The sequence below is a fragment of the Pygocentrus nattereri genome, chromosome 26 (genome assembly GCF_015220715.1).
Source record: "Pygocentrus nattereri isolate fPygNat1 chromosome 26, fPygNat1.pri, whole genome shotgun sequence".
In the NCBI taxonomy this organism is placed as follows: Eukaryota; Metazoa; Chordata; class Actinopteri; order Characiformes; family Serrasalmidae; genus Pygocentrus; species Pygocentrus nattereri.
Window position 1 is genome coordinate 352,501 of NC_051236.1, and position 19,769 is coordinate 372,269.

General features: G+C 40.8%; 1 protein-coding gene across 4 annotated transcripts in view; it reads right to left on the bottom strand.

Moving 5' to 3' along the window:
* The window catches only part of sema3fa (sema domain, immunoglobulin domain (Ig), short basic domain, secreted, (semaphorin) 3Fa), a 149,260-nt gene that overhangs the window by 29,255 nt on the left and 100,236 nt on the right, over window positions 1–19,769 (bottom strand). For 3 of the 4 annotated variants that reach the window (XM_037535167.1, XM_037535166.1, XM_017683705.2), the window contains 4 exons: window positions 5,493–5,653; window positions 4,515–4,577; window positions 1,974–2,093; window positions 1,279–1,368 (listed from right to left, as the gene is read on the bottom strand). In XM_037535167.1, coding sequence (XP_037391064.1) covers window positions 1,279–1,368; window positions 1,974–2,093; window positions 4,515–4,577; window positions 5,493–5,653 — 434 coding nt within the window. The remainder of the gene's footprint in view (window positions 1–1,278; window positions 1,369–1,973; window positions 2,094–4,514; window positions 4,578–5,492; window positions 5,654–19,769) is intronic. The other variant, XM_017683706.2, reaches the window with a different exon arrangement.

Sequence of the window (19,769 nt, forward strand, 5' to 3'; positions counted from 1 at the left end):
ACATGGCTGCTAAGAATTATGACACAGCAAAAACCCAAATGAAGTGCTTAAAGGTTCATTTTGTATATTGTTCTTAATATTAAATAAAAAATAAAGTCCATCTATGCTTGTATGGTTTTATGTAACATTTTCTGACTTCTCTTTATCTCTTGTTGTTTTTGTTACTGTGCCTTTAAGACTGATACGTGTAAAGGACCTCAGTTCCCACAGTCTGCACCATATTATGCCTCATTCGTCAGCAAAACAAGACAGCATGGGAAGATGTGAGGATCCTTCGGAATTCTTTAGGAACAGCACAATGTTTACTCGGTTTCCACCATCTTTAGTCCCAATAACTCTGCTACAGAATGTGTGCATTAAATCTCAATTAGCCTCAACATGACTGCCCAGGCTGAACTTCTGTAGGCTGGATGGGCAGTGACCTTTAAATGTGTTCATGGCTGTGACATCACAACCATGATGATTCAAAACAAGCTGTTTTTGCAGCTTACTTTCAATATTTGGATTGTTTGGTCTGGGAAGTTAATGGAGCACATTGAAACCTTTATATTATGGGTTGCACAACTACCAGTCGACTTTCCTAGTCAACCAGCCACTCAAAAAGGCAGTGAATAGCATATTAACAAAATGATTCTCTAAGTTTGTGAAAGGCTTGCTAATGGGGGCTGGGGAGGCAGATGCTATAGTTTAAGGTGTCTAATTTACATCGCAGAAGAGTTTTTTTTGCTGTATTTCAGTTTCGGTTTCGGCCTTGGTCACCCTGACTGTCTGATGTGAAGCTCTCAGAATCTCGCGTCTCATTTAAAGTGGTGCTGGGTATTCTTGCTTCTGTGAACTGGCTTTATCAGTCTTGAGTGATTGTTTTCAAGCTAAGTGCTAGGAATAAGCAGTTGCATGTCTATAGATGAGCCCTTTAAAGTGAGATATAATTGCTGAACCAGAGAACGTTCATGCTGCCTCGTTTTAAGAAGTTATTCCTGAATTTTGCTTGAAATCATGAGTAATAAATTTGCTGTAGGTTTGCTGACCAGTACTTCACTTTATCTAATGGTAGTTTGCTTCTGTTACAGGCATGCTACACTAAGCGTTCTGTGATTGGTTTATTTACATATCAAACAGCCCTTTCCTGTAAGAGTTAGCAGAAACTTACAAAGCTTGCAGTGGAATTGGTTTCATCCCGACTAGTCTATGCAACCCTTACTTCACATCCTACACTTTCAATTCTACACTGCAAGGAAAATTCCATTATATGAGCCATATAAGGAAACCCTGTCCCACCTTGGGTGCATAAGGCTCGGGTGAGGCGCTGGGGTCTGCGGCCCGGCTGGTTCGGCCTCCGCCGCGAGGGCTCTGCTGGTTGAGCAAAGCCTGCGAAACAAGCCGTTAGTGGGTTAAGCCTCCAAAGCTGGTTAAAAAAAGACTACAGACTATGGTGTCATGCCTTTTAATTACATGCTGGTTGAGACTGTGGTTGCAGATGATGCATTGTGCTTGTTATGCTTAGAACGTGCAGAAATATATGAAAAACATGCATTTGGCTATAATGAGAAAGACATAAAAATATTGTTTAAACTGGATGAAAAAGGCCATTTCTTTGCAAAAATGTAAATGTGTTTATATAAAAAGCTTTGGATGAGGTTTTGCTGTTAAAAATGTTTCAAGGGTAAAAAATGAGTTCCAAGAGAAACCTTTTTACTTTTTACTGTTACAGTGCTAAATGCTATAGGCCAGACACAACAAGACCACTCTTAGACTACAATACATTGTCATTGGGATTCACTTTATTTTAGGACTAATTCAAGAACTAGAAGAAACCACCAGATCAACAAAATGATCAAAAAGAGTCCAGGCAGAAACTGTTATCTTCATCTAGAGTGGACATGTTCCATTCTAATGTCCTGGGACTAATCTGAATGAAGTTTTGACCTACTGACCTGCAGGTTGCAACAGGTCACCTGTAGCGGGTAGCTTACCTGCGACTTGTGACCCCTGTCCACATAGGTGCAGATGGGGTTATAGGCACCTGTCCCACACACATACAGGTGAGTGCGATTCCATGGCTCAATCAGCCGGATGAAGTTTCCACACTCGCCCTAAAAAGACCACACAGTGCTGGGATTGTGAACACTTGATATGCCACATTGGACAGAAGAAGAGTTTCATATATTTTGTTTAGTTCCAAACAATAATGACCATTCATAAATTGAGTTGTACCTACCTTGTACCTATTTCATCAGAAACACCTCCCATATTCCAGTCAACAGTTATTTATCAGGGTCAGAAAACATGTATTTAACATAAATCTTATGTTATCCAATACTAAGTTCAATATCAAATCTGACTGCATTTAATTTATCCATTCTTTATGGATAAATAAAAAATGTGACCTTCCAACAAAAGCTGTTACCAAAGGACTCACTGACACTATGATCCTCGTCAAACAGACACAAGCAGCTGTGTCAACACACCTTATCTCTCTCACGTGCATCTAAAACGGCTAAATAAGACACTTCTAAGGTGATTAGATGAGACTTGCATAAAGTGAAAACGGAACCAGAACTGATGTTCAATAATTGATTAAAAGCTACAGAGAATATGGGTCTCCTAACAACCACCTGGATGACCTGTTAGACACCAAAACCGCCACCATCAGATAAACAGCACTTGGAGCTTTCATCTCTGAGAGAGAGGAGAAGATCAAGCTGCTTCAGATCTGAAAACATCCACAGGTGTTTCTGCCCATCCTTAGAATGCTGAACCTGGACATCTGAGATGTGGTGTAAGTCGTTATGGACTGCTAAATCTAAATCTGTTACTTGGATCATGAGAAGCTGAAAATGCAACCAGCTTCTTAGACTGAACTTTTAAGGTGTGGAAAAATATCCTGGCAGATTTCTGTGAAAACTGAAAGCAAGCCTCCCAAAAACTGAAAGCTGTGATAAAGACAAAAGGTGGACACAATAAATGCTAAAAATGCTTCTGTGTAATTTTCTGTTAAATATATCACTGTTGTAAAAAAAAACATTGCATCCCCAAGACGGCAACTTTACAGGAGAAGGAAAAAGCATTTCTTTGTGTTCGATGTTTGCAAACTTTCAATGTAAGTCAGGGGAACCAGACTTTTTGTCCAGGTAATTTTGGTCCGTTTATTTTGATCCATTCATCTTTTATGCACAATGTAAAGGGCAACAGGCATTTTGAAGTGGTGTGGTGGGTGGTCCTGTCTCCTCACAGCGAGGAGGGTCTGGGTTCGATTCCCCGGTCATGTGTGGAGTTTGCATGTTCTCCCCGTGTCTGTGTGGGGTTCCTCCGGGTTCTCCGGTTTCCTCCCACAGTCCAAAGACATGCAGTCAGGCTGATTGGACATGCTAAATTGCCCCTAGGTGTGAGTGTCTGTCTGTCTGTCTGTCTGTCTGTCTGTCTGCCCTGCGATGGACTGGCAACCTGTCCAGGGTGTATCCTGCCTTCCGCCTGATGACTGCTGGGATAGGCTCCAGCACCCCCCCCCCCGTGACCCTGACGGCGAAGCGGCTGGGAAAATGGATGGATGGTGAGGTTTTGTTCCGAGAGCAGCAGTTTGTTTCTTGCTTATTTGTTCCTGATGCTGAAAAATGAATAAGGCTTTGACTGGGAAATGGCAGCTTGACTGAAAGGGTGGTCTCTGACTTTTGAACAGTATTGCTTATAGGCTTGTATTTACCCCCCACCACTCCATTCCTCGATGGAAAGGAATGGCCCCATAGGACCACCACTGACCAGATGTTTTGGGTGGTGGTCCACTCTCAGCACAGCAGTGACACTGATATGGAAGTGCGTGAAGTACTGGCATGAGTGTAAATGGCACGACAGTGTTGTGATCCAGCCAAGAGCAGCTCTGCGGTCAGAAACAGACACTGCAACACTGCACTAATATTTCCCAGGATCATCGTAATCCACTGAACATCTCGCCAACGATTCTCTCACAGTCTCGGTTTTGACCGTCTTTAACTAGTTCTAGCTTTGTCAGAGTGCAGCTGGACTTGGTAAGAGCTTCTCATGGTGACATTCTTGTATACGTGTGTTTTTGTTCAAAAAGGCAGTTTGTGACACAAACTAAATAAAAATCTACTAATTTTTGGCAGTGATAGATTAAGTTCTATCAATGAATGCAAGAAGGGAATTGAAAAATTATGCAACAAGAGAGAAGAGGACATTAAACAGTAGAAACAGTCCCTTTTTTCACAAGCTTCTGTTTTATGGCATTTTGAAGGTTCCAGATGGTTTCTTTGGCGTTGTCTGGTAAGAGGCTGTGTTTGGCTTATGCGTGGCCTTTGCTGCATTGCCTCAGGAACAATTCACATCCAAATATGATGCAGTATTTATGAGCAATGAACAGACCAGAGATGTTAAAAAGGCAGGGTGAAAGGTCATTGGGCTTCTATCACAAGTCGCTCTGGATAAGAACGTCAGCCAAATGCCATGAATGTAAATGTAAATGAAATTTTAAGTCAGAGTTTCGTAGCATGGACACTTACGTTGATGTCCTTCCCAGACAGAACACATTCAGTCCTCCTCTGAGGAGCCACGGGCCAGTGGATCTGAAAAAGAGGAGATCAATAAATAAGAGCAACAAGGGGGAGCAGAAACCTTTTGATCTCCACAAGATGAACCAAATAGATCCGGCCCCTTCAATTCCCAATCACTCCTATAAACGCATTGCTTATTACTTTTATAGTACTTACTGACTAATTTAAAGTAGATACAGAATAACTGGTAGTAGAATCTGAGCCATAAATTGTAGTTACTGAATAATTCATAGAAAATACTGAAATATTTGTTGTAAATATGTAATACTTCATAGAAGATACTGAATAATTCGTAGCAAATATAATAATTAATACAAGATACTAAATAATTTGTAGTAAATATGTAATAATATGAGAGACTGAATAATTTGTAGTAAAATATAATAATTAATATGAGATACTGAATAATTTGTAGTAAATATGTAATAATTAATATGAGATACTGAATAATATGTAGTAAATATGTAATAATTAATGTGAGATACTAAATAATTTGTAGTAAATATGTAATCATTAATATGAGATACTGAATAATTTGTACTAAATATGTATTAATACGAGTTACTGAATAATTTGTAGTAAATATTAAATAATTGATAGTAGTTAATAGTTAATAATTTGTAGATACAATATGCTGAACTGCTGTTACTGACTAATTCATGGTAGGTAGTGAATTATTCATAGGAAACCCTGAATAATTCAAAATAGTTGCTGAATTTACAGTAGTAGATACAGAATAATTAGTACTTCATAGCAGTTCTGAATATTCCTGTTGTAAAATCTGAACGGCTGAACCCCATTAGAGCCCTTTGTTACTTAAGGGAGTTTTATAGTGGCTTTAATAAGTTAAGATTAATATCTAAATAATTCGCCTTCATTTTAAGGGACTCGAGAGAGACACAGCGAGTGAGGGACAGACGTCCTTACTATGAGAGGATCTTTGTTGATGTCATTCAGGTCCAGTGACAGGATGTAGTCCTTGCTACCCACATACATGCGGTCATGATCCTCGTCCATGCGCAGGATCCTGTAATCAGTGGAGTTGAGCAGAAAGGCGAAGTGATGGGCCGTGCCTGTGGACTTCAACTCTAACGAGACAGAAAAGACAGAAACGAAGAATTTAATTAAGTTTCAGGACTTTTTTTTCAGGCGTCATTGCATTAAATACCCCCAATCAAAACTCATAAGACAATGTTGAATAATGTATATTAAATGTATGATAATGATAATGAGACTGCAGTCCTTGCATGTTGAACATGGCACTCTTTCAAGCTGATTGATCACTGAGTCTTAAGAAGAGGGATTAATATTTAAAGTGGTTAGGTATTTACTGATATATACAGTCTTGTTTTGCAGAAATCTTAAATGTCCCTTATAATTTTGCCACATTTGCCATTTCTGGAAAGAAAAATTGACCTGTTGATACAGAATGTAAACTCAATGTAAATAATATTCACAGAGCAGCTCAATATGTAATTAAACATGTAATTACAAACCACTATTGAATAGTAACTGTGTAATGACATTATTTTATAGTATATAGCAATATGTTTATAGTATATAGGAATATGTTTATAGTATATAGCAATATGTTTATAGTATATAGGAATATGTTTATAGTATATAGCAATATGTTTATAGTATATAGGAATATGTTTATAGTATATAGCAATATGTTTATAGTATATAGGAATATGTTTATAGTATATAGGAATATGTTTATAGTATAGAGCAATATGTTTATAGTATAGAGCAATATGTTTATAGTATATAGGAATATGTTTATAGTATATAGCAATATGTTTATAGTATATAGAAATATGTTTATAGTATATAGCAATATGTTTATAGTATATAGGAATATGTTTATAGTATATAGCAATATGTTTATAGTATATAGGAATATGTTTATAGTATAGAGAAATATGTTTATAGTATATAGCAATATGTTTATAGTATAGAGAAATATGTTTATAGTATATAGAAATATGTTTATAGTATATAGGAATATGTTTATAGTATATAGCAATATGTTTATAGTATATAGGAATATGTTTATAGTATATAGCAATATGTTTATAGTATAGAGCAATATGTTTATAGTATATAGCAATATGTTTATAGTATAGAGCAATATGTTTATAGTATATAGCAATAGCAAGTAAGCAGCATTCCTAGGCCTCTAAGGGTTAATCTCTATGCTATTTGGAAAAAAATGATTTCAGAAACAAAGCACAGAAGCTGTGGCACCAGCACTGCAGCCAAGTAACCCGACTCCAGCAATAAAACCACTTAGCTAAATCTGTCCATACCTGACTATTCTCCAATCTACACCGAGCTGGCTTCAGGGTCTCCCTCAGGTCCAGCTCTCTGGCAACACCACTAAATCCTGTTATTATTATCATAACCCTATTATTACAGAGTGGATTTCATGTCTCCAAACGCTGTTACCAGTAGCGCAGCTTGACGTTTTTCTCTAGAGGGGGGATTTTTACAATAATAATCTGGCAAGACGAGAGCGAAACTTGTAAAAATATCATATCTGGCTTTGTGGAAGATGGAATTATTTCACACACTTGTTTACCACCTGAGGAAACAGACAATACAACACAACAGCTCCATCAGGACAATCCCAAAAATCCCATTACATGAAGTTCCACACGAAAAACCTTCCACAACGAAACTCTGATGGGCATGCAGGCTTATCTTTCAAACGTCTTTACTTTCACTCTTTACTAGTATTTTTTCATTTGATTTTCATTCTGTTGTGCTAATTAAGCTCCTGTTGTGCTTTACTGTTGATCACAACTCCCACTTTAGAGCTTTAGCACAGAACTTCAGCCCAAAACCCCAATAAAAGAAGAATGGAGCCTAAAACCCGAAGCTCCTAGCAGATGCTGGGTGTCCTATACATGTGCATGCAAGTATCTCTCTGTGATACTAATGTCTTCCTTATCATTTACATTGTGTTGGCCAGGGGGTCTTTGTATGTGTCGTCTTAGTGCTTCTGAATACCCATAAGCCTCTGCGTAGCACTGTTATTAGCCATGTAGATCTGATTAACCTGTTCTTTGCTGTTTTGCTCTGTGGTCTGTGTGATGATCTAGTTAGCCAGCTAGCCTTTACAGCTAGTCGTTAATGTGTCATTCATGTGAAGCTCATATGTGATTGTGGCATTGCGTCCGTCCCCCACCCACTCGCGGCTCCCTCCCGGGGTCCGGCGCTGCTCGATGTTCGGGCCTCGCCTTCCTGCCGGCTCTCGCGCCCGTCATCGTCAGGACCCCTCACTGTTTTGCGTGTGGGGCAGTTTTCCCAGGCCAGCGTATTTGTTGGGGTCATCACATCATCACATCTTTATTTAATGAGAATAGATCCTGAATTTTTATATATTTGTATTGTGTCTCATATTGTTTTACATATGATAAGATAAGATAAGATAAGATAAGTGATACTGTTTTGATCCCACAACCGGGGAAATTCCATCTCCGCATTTAACCCATCCATGCAAGTGAAACACCACATACACACTAGGGGGCAGTGAGCACACTTGCCCGGAGCGGTGGGCAGCCCTATCCACGGCGCCCGGGAGCAATTGGGGGTTAGGTGTCTTGCTCAAGGACACCTCAGTCATGGACTGTCGGCGCTGGGGATCGAACCAGCAACCTTCCGGTCACAGGGGCAGGTCCCTGACCTCCAGCCCACGACTTCCCCGATATGTAAGCGGCTATTTGTAATATTAATATGTCCCATGTATTTTTTATATAAGTAAGTATCTATTCATGATGTATGTTTGTATAACAACTGCTGTCAGGACAAAACCTCGTATCTCTATTTTGGTCGTTTTTCAGTTTTTGTCGTCATTTGAAAATGTTCTGAAATGTTCTGAAATTTCTTTACATTGTTTGTAAATTTCATGATGAAAGGACCGACAGAGATGTCCCAGAATTACTTAGAAAGACGTCCGGTTCCAATGACTTATGTTAAAAGTATGTTTTTTTGGCTTCTCCTGTAAAGTTAGCAGTTTGGCGATACAAGGTTTTGCTCTGACAACAGCAACATGAACAGATACTTAAATATATGTAAAATACATGGGACATATTAATATTTTGGACCATTTCTGTTCACAAAACCAAAATGTAAAGGGAAGCTGGTATTTGGAATTTATGACAAAAAAACACATTTATATACAAAAAAATGATAAAAAGAAAAACAATAAACAAAAATGGTGACACAAAGACTATATAATACATTTGAACATATTATTACTTATAGATTTTTACATTTAGATGATTTGTATATATTTATATATACTTTTTAAAAAACTGTTTTCAAAGCGTCAATGTGTAACAATACGTCCCATATGCATTATTCATGTAGCGTTACGTCATTTTTAATGTTGATTTTTCATTTTTTCACATAAAGTAAAAATACCACCTGCCTTTTTATGTTACGTAAACATAAACAACCAAATAAATAAATAAATATTTCATTTTGAATGATTTGCTGTAAGGACTGTTTTGTTGGTTTAGACGCTGCAGGTTACTCCTGCTCTTCTCAGTGAGGGCGGTGTACAAAAACAAACAGGCCGGTCACCTCCCTGTGGCCCTGCTATGCCAGCTGAATGTAGGCTGCGGTTCAGAGGGTTCAGAGGGAAGCCTGCGTGGATGACCAAGCTGGACTGCAACTTATCTGCTACCACAACAAGGTGGGGGGAGGAGGGAGGGGAAGAGGGGGTACAAAGAAAGCTTCAGAGAATGGAATGCTACGGCTCATGTTGCTGTAACCCAACATCATCCAGCGTCTTGTCTAGGAAGGAGAATGTGAACCTGATAAGGCAACCCTGAGCGCGGGCTCAGGAGCACGGAGCTACCGGTTGACACAAGTTTTCAATTCTGGGAAGGAATCTCATCGATTCCTAGCAGAGACCAATCGCACCGTTGAGCTGGAGGCCAGCCAGGCCAGTCCGAGCCCATCCAGACGCTCCGGAGAAATGGAGCCAAACACGATCGTACATAAATGCTACAGTTCTCCCTCTCGGAAATAAATCTGTACTTACAATGGGCCATGTTGAGAATGTTTTCATGTGCCAAATGTTCTCTGCATGCCAGTCTCTGGCTCCACTGACAAATCCCTGGTTATTTTATTTGTAATGTGTACACTGAATAGCAGTGCACGTTGATGAATTATTCATTAGTTCCCATGTCAGACAAATGGCTAGCATTATGCCACATATGTACTCTAATTGTTGCCATGAATGTATAAGGCATTTTGGCCAGCTATTGTTATTGCTGCTGACTGAGGCTTCCTGAGACACTGATATGTAACAGCAGCTGCTGTCCCCTGCATATTTGCTCCTGAGGACAGTGTGAGTGTCTCTTAAAAGGGTGTATATACAGCACCAGTCACAAGATTGGATGTGAGGTTTTTGCACTCTTAAAGACATTTGGACCAGTGGATTGGCATGAAATGGTCCATTCTAGGGAAACTCACAGTCAGAACTGCTCACAGTGATGGTGATAGGAACCAGACATCTGCGTTTAATGCCTTTAAAAGCCCCTTCCAGAAAGATATTGCAATCACTGCAATGAATATGCTGTCTGATGCCTAAGACAGATTTCTGATAGTGTTGAGAAGGTTTTGTCATACAATATATTTTAAAATCCGTTTCTGGTGGAGGGGTACATGCAGGGCGTTATGAGGCATCATAGAAAGACCACTATTTTACCATCATCAACATTATATATAAAAACTCAGAAGGCACATGTTCACTGGTGGTTTTGGATAGTATATAAAATGTTCTGTAGACATTACAACCCCTGGTTCCAATCACCACCACTGTAAAGAAATCAGAGATGCTACATTTCTTACAAGGAACCATTTTGCATCAAACCTTCCCAACATTGAATAATGTAGAATTTTTGACAATTTGTTGGAGTTGCCCTTAAACACTTCTTTATTCTTACCCTAATGTATGAAATAATAAAAATAAGTAATAAAATTAAAATTAAAATAAAAATCCTTTTATGAGTGGCTGCAGCCAGTCATGGTACTGCAGGATATTATGTGCAAGTTTGTTTGAGGAGCAGGACAATGCTGTAAGAAAGTAGCAAGGAAAGAGCTTTAACGTCTCCCTAAGCCGTAGAGACACTTGTTTGGCAGGTGGGCAGGTGGAGAAACACTGCTTCACACATACAGACTGAACCACACATCGTCCGTAACCTGATCAAGGGCGTCAGGGTTGGAGGAAGACAGTGAGGCGCATTCACACAGGCTAATGTAACGCAGAGGATCTTCTCTTCTCTTTAACACTCTCCTGCAGGCACGCCACATGCCAGCCAGCTGAGCTCACACAGAGACAACGTCCATCACCACGCATACACAACACAGCCACGTCCACCCCTGCATGCCTCGGCGCCTGGCGCCTCTGACCCTTAAAGCAACAGTTAATTTAATAGGAAAATCCAATTTATCATCCCCCTCCATCATAATAATGTAGTGGATCAGCCAGGACAGGATGGGTGTCTGAAGTTTGCTTCTGCAGCTACAAGGCTGAAAAGTCTTAGACCATCTGAGAACATGATATGTATCAACATTTATATGAGCAGTAAGCATGCATTTATGTAGAAACAAATATAGTAGAATAAATACAAATAAGCATATAAACAGTATTTATAATTACCTCTCAAAACCTGGTTTATCTAATCAATCTTTCATTAAATTAAATCAGGTGCTGCTGATGGAATCGAACAAATCCATGCAGTGGTTGGAGTGCAGCAAGAAGTGTGAAAGCAAACCTGTGGGCCAGGTCCAACCCCTGAAAACATGCCCGTAGCATTATCCCTCCTCTACCAAACTTTACAGTTAGCACAATGCAGTCAGGCAGGTCATGTTGTCCTGGCATTTGCCAGACCCAGATTCGTCCATCAGACTGACAGAGAGAGAAAAATGATTTGTCACTCCACAGAATACAGCGTGGCACATTATTACTATAGTTAAAAAATTTTATTCTAAATATTTTTGGACATTTCTAGAAAAAGAAATGTCTAAGTAGTCACTAAGTCCACATCACAAGCTTTTTTTCTGTGCTGACCAATCAGATCAAGTGCATTCAGTCATGGTTGCAGTTGCTGAGGATTCCTGAATTGTATGATTTCATGTGGTTGGTTAGTGTAGTGGGTAACACCTCTGCCTTCTCAGCCCATACATATTGAAATGATAGCTAGCTAGCACCGCCGATCGGCAGTTACAACGCTATTGTAGCTTAGCAACAGAGAGATGCACAGAAAGAAGGAGCACAAAAAAGCCCTGAAGACAAGAAGACAGCGCAGTTTTACTGACACGCCACTAAAACAGCGGCTGCGGAGGGACAGTTTGGCTTGCTGTAATGAAAATGCACTGCATTATGAAAACAAGCAACCTGGATCGTTACTACAATCAAATTATTTCGAAGTTCTATTTCTTTTCATTATTTTTAGCAGATATAGTCCTGAAACCTGGGAGTACTTAGGGGGGCTGCATCCTCTGTGCTCACTGGTGGGGTATTAACTTCCAGTACTTGTTAGCTGCAATAGCCTCATTGGTCAAATAGTGGTTGGCCACTGGCTGAAAACACCTCACTAAACCCTCCAAGGCCGATTTTTCAATTTGGCACTAAACTCACCCTCCTTGACTGATGGTTTCTCAAGGCCTGTCAAGGGAAAATCAGGCCACTGGAGGGGAGAAGCCTTAACTGCCTTTACCACCATCATCACAACATGATATGTAAACAGACCCATAATGAAACACTGTCAAAATAGAATAATTACAGTCTAAACTTACATTTGCGCTCTACTTGCGTTTCATGGTTTATAGAGCAATAGTGATAATTCGTGTAATTTTGCTTTGGAATGCACTCAAAATCTAGCAACAGTCTCAAAATACACATCGCTTATTACTTTTCTTGGCAAAGCTGCAGTGTAAGCCAAGAATGTTTCCTCTAAAACCATAAAGATGTGATCTAGGCATCTTAAAACAGTGCTAAAATACCTAGTTTCAAATTCTAGCGCCTGGTTTTGGTCCCGCTGCACAAAGTTGGTGAATGAAACACATTTGACCGTTTTATGCTTCATGTTGGACTTAATTCAGGACAAACACTACTTGGAGAAAATAACCAGAAGCCTGAGAGAAAGCCTGAGAGAGAAGCTGTGAGAGAATAGACTTCAATAGATTATGTGCAGCTATGGCCAGCACATGACAGCACTATCAGAAGAGAAGATCTCACTCATGGAGAGCTTTAGAGAGGGGACGGCAGACAACACAAAACCCCCCTTTACCTGTGTGGGCATTCCAGGGAGCATAGTTCAAATTCTGCCGCTCTCTCATTTCAGCGTGCCAACTGAACACAAGGAGAGATCCAGCCTGTTCCAGCAAGTCCTGTGCCATGAGTGTGTCATTACCTGAGCTAATAAACGCAATGGAGCGCACTTCTGATTGGAAAGATGTCTCTGAAAGGCATTTCAAATGTCAAGTCTAATGCACAAAGCGTCGCATAAGAAGCTCACCTGATGCAGTTTATATATACATAAAATGATCTGAAGTAGATTTTATTCCCCTTTGCTGCAGTAACAGCCTCTACTCCTCTGGGAAGGCTTTACACTACACTTTGGAACACTGCAGTGAGGATTTGATTGTATTCTGCTGCAAGGGCATTAGTTAGGTCAGTAGGTCAGGTACTGATGCTGGACGATTCGTTCTAGATCAATCCATTTCATTCTAAAGGTATTGGATGAAGGTCCACCACTCCCACCCACTGTTTGGGGGGCCTTATACCCCTCTAGCTGAAGCTTGGCATTGGGCATTTTGACTGTGACTTGCTTTATTGGTCTGTTTTAAAACATTAGGTTATGAAAAGGTACAAATAAGTACGTTTTAATTGGAAAAACATATTTAAGGTTCATAATTGGATTTTTAAACCACTGCTGTTTTCTAACAGTGTTACGCACATCTCACACCTCAAAATACAGGACGTGCAGCTATAAACAAAAGCTTTTCATAGACGTCTAGAACACGAACCTTGTTTATGACTGTATTGATGACCAGTCGTGCACTCAACTACTTTTCAGCATGGCCAGTGTCAAATTGTGCAAGAGAAAATATGAGTTGCTGAATGGTAACAAGAAAATATGTGGTGTTGATAAAGATGCAAGACAATTTGATATTTTGTGAGCCAGTAAGAAGAATAAAGTTTGCTGCACTGCTACAACATCATTTGCTGATGTACTGCATCTTCCATCCGTAGTTTGTGGTTCTACTGTCTGTCCAGTACAGCCACCAAGAAATAGAGGCTACAGGTGCACCTACTTCTCTAGGTGAGTTTTTAAAGTTTGTGATTGATAGGGGATTCTCTGAGGAAGGCCAGGACATCTGGAGGACATCAGGGCATCAGGGCCATCCTCATAAGTCTGCAGTGACAGGTCTGTGCTTAACCTCTCCAAAAAAACCTTCAGCTGGCCAGGCTAAATAATCACCACAAGATTAAGTCTTATCTCTGGGATTCCAAGTGCTGTCACTCCAGCAGCTGAGTGACAGACAGAGAGTGACAGAGAGAGAGAGAGAGAGAGAGAGAGAGAGAGAGAGAGAGAGAGAGAGAGCGAGAGAGAGAGAGAGAGAGAGAGAGAGAGAGAGAGAGCGGGGGAGAGGGAGAGAGAGAGAGAGAGTGACAGAGAGAGAGAGAGAGAGAGAGAGAGAGAGAGAGAGAGAGAGAGACAGACAGAGGGAGAGAGAGAGAGAGAGAGACAGAGAGAGAGACAGAGAGAGAGAGAGACAGAGAGAGAGAGAGACAGAGAGAGAGACAGAGAGAGAGACAGAGAGAGAGAGAGAGAGAGAGAGACAGAGAGAGAGAGAGTATGAGTGAACATCCTATCTTTGGCTTCCGTGTGAATCTGTTTTCTCACCTTCAAACTCAGCAGCCCATATGAAACATTGATTTTAGCAGCCTTCATCTTCAACAGAGGATTACCACCATCGTCTTTATCTCTGCCTGATTTCCCCGCATGACAGGAGGGGATGATTAAAGCTGTGGAATTTAATCAAACAAGCCAGATAAAATGTCTTTTTTTCTCTCTCCTGTGTCTATCAAAGCTTGCAGAGGATAACTAAGTGTGGAGCAAAGGGAATAGTTAAGCAGACACGAAACATCTGCAGCTCGCAAGTTATGAAAGTGAGCTTCATTTTTCATTTTCTTACACTGATGTCTTCAGTGACTCATCACAGTAACACATGTATCCGCCCAGATACTGTCTTAACCAAGCAGGCCTGTGTATGTGTGACAACGCTGTTCCTGATGGCCAGACTCATCACAGCTTGAAATCTCTCCAGGAGGAAGACGGACCCTCAGTCAGTCAGAAAATAAAGACACACACACACACACACTTGTGCAAACATATATGTTCACACGGAAAAGCTTGATGGAAGTGAGACTGCAATCTGTCAATGTCAGCATCAGTTTATAAGATACTGTGCAAAGGTCTAGCACACTGTTTAAACCATGTTACCATTTTTATATCGTTAGAATAAACGTAAATCCACCCAATCATGTTCCTCTATTTTGCAGTCTGATGGGTTGGTGTTAGCAAATGCCAGGAAAATATTACCTGCCTGACTGCACTGTGTAAAGTTTGGTAGAGGAGGGATAATGATATGGGGTTGTTTTTCATGGGTTGGCCCTATCACCAGGAGATCATGAGTTCGATTCCCAGTGATGCTACAGCCATCCATGGCTGGGAGTCCAAGTGAGCACAATAGGTCTTACTTTCTCTGGATGGGTAGGATGGTCCTGCCTCCCCTCCATCACCCAGCACAATGCTAGCCAGTGCAGGCATCTGTTAGCTGACATAACAGAATTGGCAGTTAGTGATCTCCTCCAAGTGTGTTCAGCTGTCCAATAACATTGCATTAGCAGCGGTTTAAAAAGATGCGGTGGCTGGCTTCATATGACTCAAAGGAAGCTTGTGTTTGCCTTCGCCCTCCAGCACGGGGAAAAAACTGGGAAAAATAAACAGAGATACATTTTGAAAAAGTAACAAGAACTTCTTATTTTTAAAAAAATAGATCAAATTTTAAGGTTGTTTCCAAATTTCTCCTGTCCAGCCATCACATCACTCATACGTGGCTGGCAAACACGTGTTGCTATGGCTCTGAGCATTACAGGATATAAGTGCCACCTCTGCCTGAAATGCATGTGAGAGGCAATTTTCTAACGTGGTTCCCAGCAAGCTGCACAATCCAAGACCTTCTACAACCGAACAGGTGCAAATTACAAGCTATCAACACCTCTGTGGAGTTTTTTGGTTTGCCTGTTCAGAATCGCTCTGTTGTTTGATTTAAACAGTTTTCTCTTGCTGATATTACTGTATCGTTCACCGCACAGGTCAGGGCTGTTTCAGGGCTTAGCTCATGTCTCTCTGCTCATCCTGCTGACACTTACCCCTACCGGGCGATTCCTAGCGCTGCCCTCTCAACTAAATTCCTATAATTCCTGCTTATTGTCTTAAATTATTAGTAAAGTGTTTATTTTTACATAAATGGCTGCAACTGTAACAACTGCAATTTCCCCCTGGGATCAATAAAGGAATCTGAATCTGAATCTGAATCTGATAAGAGTAACAAAATAAGCCCAGGGAATAACGGCCACAGAACAAATAACCTAGAATTAACACGCCAACATTTCCTGAACACGCTAAAACATGCATGTAAGGCAGTGAAGCTACACTTGCTTGAATCAATACAAGTAATACAGACATTTAATGTCTTCATAAAAGTGTTAGCATGTTCAGCATTAGCACTGGTCAGTCTAGCGTTCTTTCAGGATAACTTTGCTTTTTCCAGCTAAAGTTTGTTCTCTCCATTTCAAACAGCATGTCGAGGCAGACAAGGCCAAGCTTAGCTTCTTATTCACCAGCTTCTTATTCAAACTTTCCTCAGGGGCCAGAATGTAAGTGCTGCACCGTTAAAGAAGGGAAAATCTGAAGCAGCAGTCGAATACGAATCTAACTTCAGCTTTGTTCACGGGAAGCTACAACAGAGCTGTGCGCTGCAGGTCTTTATGTTGATGGTTATTACTTTTAGGAATATCATAGACTCCGTCATGCAGAACTACAGAAACCATTCCTAGTATCTAATTAAATTGTACTGTATTCGATTCACGTCATGTGCTGTCTTGCGATCTCCGTTTAAAAAAATGGCACCCCTGTTGGCCACTGGTACTCACTGTAAGTGCAAGTGACTGCCTTCATTTCGAGGGATGAAGCGGACACGAGACTGAGGCCGGAACGAGGGAAAGGGACAGAAGAACGAGGCAGTAAGAGACTGGCAGTGCAGCAGTGAAAGCGAGAAAGAGCAAAAAGAGAGAGAGAAGCGTGTGAACAAGCACATTGGCACCCGTTCCTCCTCAGGGAGAGAAAAAGCCGCTGTTTGCTTTGGATCACTGCCTCAGGGAGTGAGGGGGGTCAAAGTTCACACATACACACATACGTAGACTCTATCTTAAGCAAATCCATGGTCACACATTACCCTGACCCCTCCTGTCCTACACGGAATAATTTCAGCTCTCAGGAAAACATGACACTGTCTTCAAAACCAGAGCCAGATCAGGAACTGCCTTTGAAGAGAGACAAATACTCTCCAACATGGCAGTGATTAGCTCCAGCTCCATTTGGTCCACTGACCCAAAGTGGTCCCGAGTCCTTGTTCACCTTAAAGAAACTTATTGAACTTGCCAAGCTGTGTTGTCACAAGATCAGCTCCAATAATAAGCTCCGGTGACGTGTGTTTACTTTGAATTTAGTTTCATATGGTACCATTTTCAGCCAGTGAGCTACAGCTCCTGCCCTTAGACTCCGGCTCTCTTTCATATTTAACGCAGCCAAGAACAACAGCTTAATTTCTCTCCTCATACAGTCGAATGTATTAAATAAATCAAGTGTGGTCAAGAATGAATAGATGTAAAGTGCTAAGCAAACTCAGCCACTGATTTGAAGAACAGCATTAAATAACTTTTCAATGGACTCTCTGACCACTTTATTTGGTACATGGTACATAGGTACTATGCTCTATGCTCACTGACCAATGGTCTATGCTCACTGACCAATGGTCTATGCTCACTGAGCATTTTATCAGGTCTGCCGTATACAGCGCTGTGCCAAAGCCAGAGACCACCCTTCATTTCAGAATGTCTATTGTTTAGGAGATATTTCTGAGGAGATAAGATAAGATAACCTACTTGCATAAGAAAGAGGAAAGTCAAAGGAAAAAAGTGGAGGTTCCCTAAAAATATATTCAAAGCTACAGAGAAAATGGGACTCCTAACATTTGTGCCAAACCTAGACCACCAAAATGGTAATTAACAGCATTTAAAGCTTTCATCTTTGCAAGAGAGGAGAAGATCAAGCTGCTTCAGATCTGAAAACATCCACAGGTGTTTCTGTCCATCCTTCCACTGTGAGAAGACCACTCAGCGCTGTGGGTCTGAAAGGATGTGTAGCTGTCAAGAAGCCCTCACTGAGAAAAGGAGACAGACAGAACAGAAGAAAGCAAACAAAAAGCAAGCTGGTGTTCCCAGAACAATGGACTGCCCACTCCAGAGTCCAAATGTGTTTGGGATAACTTGGATCATGAGAAGCAGAAACTGCAACCAACTTCTAAGACTGAACTTTGGAGGAGTGGAGAAATGTCCATGCAGATTTTTTTTAAAAACTGAAATCAAAGGAATTATTGAATGGAATGGAAGCTGTAATAAAACCAAAGAGTGTACACACTAAAAAGTGAAAAAGGTGTGGTCTTTTGGAGTCCTGACCACCGATGAAGTACAAGGTAGGTGTTGTTAGTTATTTCTAATGAAGTGTTCCGTAAGTGGAAAGACTTTAATCGCATTCAGTGGCAGAGTTTGCATTAAATTAATCCATTAAATGGTTCTTCATGGCAGGGGCTCTCAAACTAGACCTCAGGGTCCCTCAGATGGTCCACACCCTTATGTGTTGGCAGCTACAACTGAGCAAAAATGTTCACTAGTGAGAACAACATCTTTAAGGAACCAAATCTGGTTCTTCTGTGTATTCCAAATCACTACCTTGGTGGCCTTTTTAGGAATCTATGTCAAAGCCAAACAGGCAAAAAGCTAACAATCTGCAGGGCTTCAGGTATTTGTAATGGCTGGGATAAAGCAGAGATGATTTGTATGCTGAGTAGCTCACATAAATCTTCACAATTCTTACAGATAACCTTCTCTCTCCCAAAGTTCTGCTTAAAACCCACCTGTATAAATTTCAAACACATATAAATAATAAATAATATGATAAATAAACAGATATGAGCAGAAGTACCGGTTGATTTACAAATATCTGACGTCACTTTGTCTTGGTTTTCTCAAGGCCCTTTGTCCTCTCCACCCTTCATTTCACCCCTCATCTCCTCACCTTATGCAAGGCTTCATGCCTTTCACAACACACTCTTCTTTTTTCTCTAGGCACGCAATGCGGTCCATCCCCATCAGTTAATGCGCGGTTTCCAGACACATCCGAGCATCTGCTGCTTTTTCTTTCCTCGCTGTCACCCGATTTCAACACAGCCATGGCTCAGTTTAAATGAGGGTGTCAACAAGCGCAGATGAGATAAGCATAACGCTTCCCATTTCAGGTTATCGGCTCTCATTATCTCCCACTGGCAGGCTGAGAGCGGTCGAAGGTTTCAGCGAGCATTCCGCCGAGAAATCGACATCTCTCATCTGCTTGTGCTCTTCCTTCTAATCTTGCGATCATTTGTCCTCGTTAAAAACTCAGGAGACTCCAGGAAACTCCATCCTCCCCTCATTCCGAGCCATCGTGGCTGTTATAAAAAGAATCTTGGAGGGTTAACATTTGTTCTCGGCCTGGGCTGCCTTTTCTCTCCGATCCGGCACAGACCCAACTCCACATACCAGAAAGGAGATAGCATGTAATGTTGAGTTTTCTCGCTCTTTCTCTTTCTCTTTCTCTCATCTCTTCCATCATTTCACTTTTTTCCTGGTAAAGTGGCCTGCAGCAGGTGAGAGTCTAAGTTGATGAGACATGCAGGCGATAAAGCCGAGATTTACTTTTTATCTTCTGATTTTAAAGGAATAGCGTGGCGAAAATCCAAATGTACACAGTTTTCGCCTTATCCCAGATATAGCTGAAGAGCCAAGACATGTTT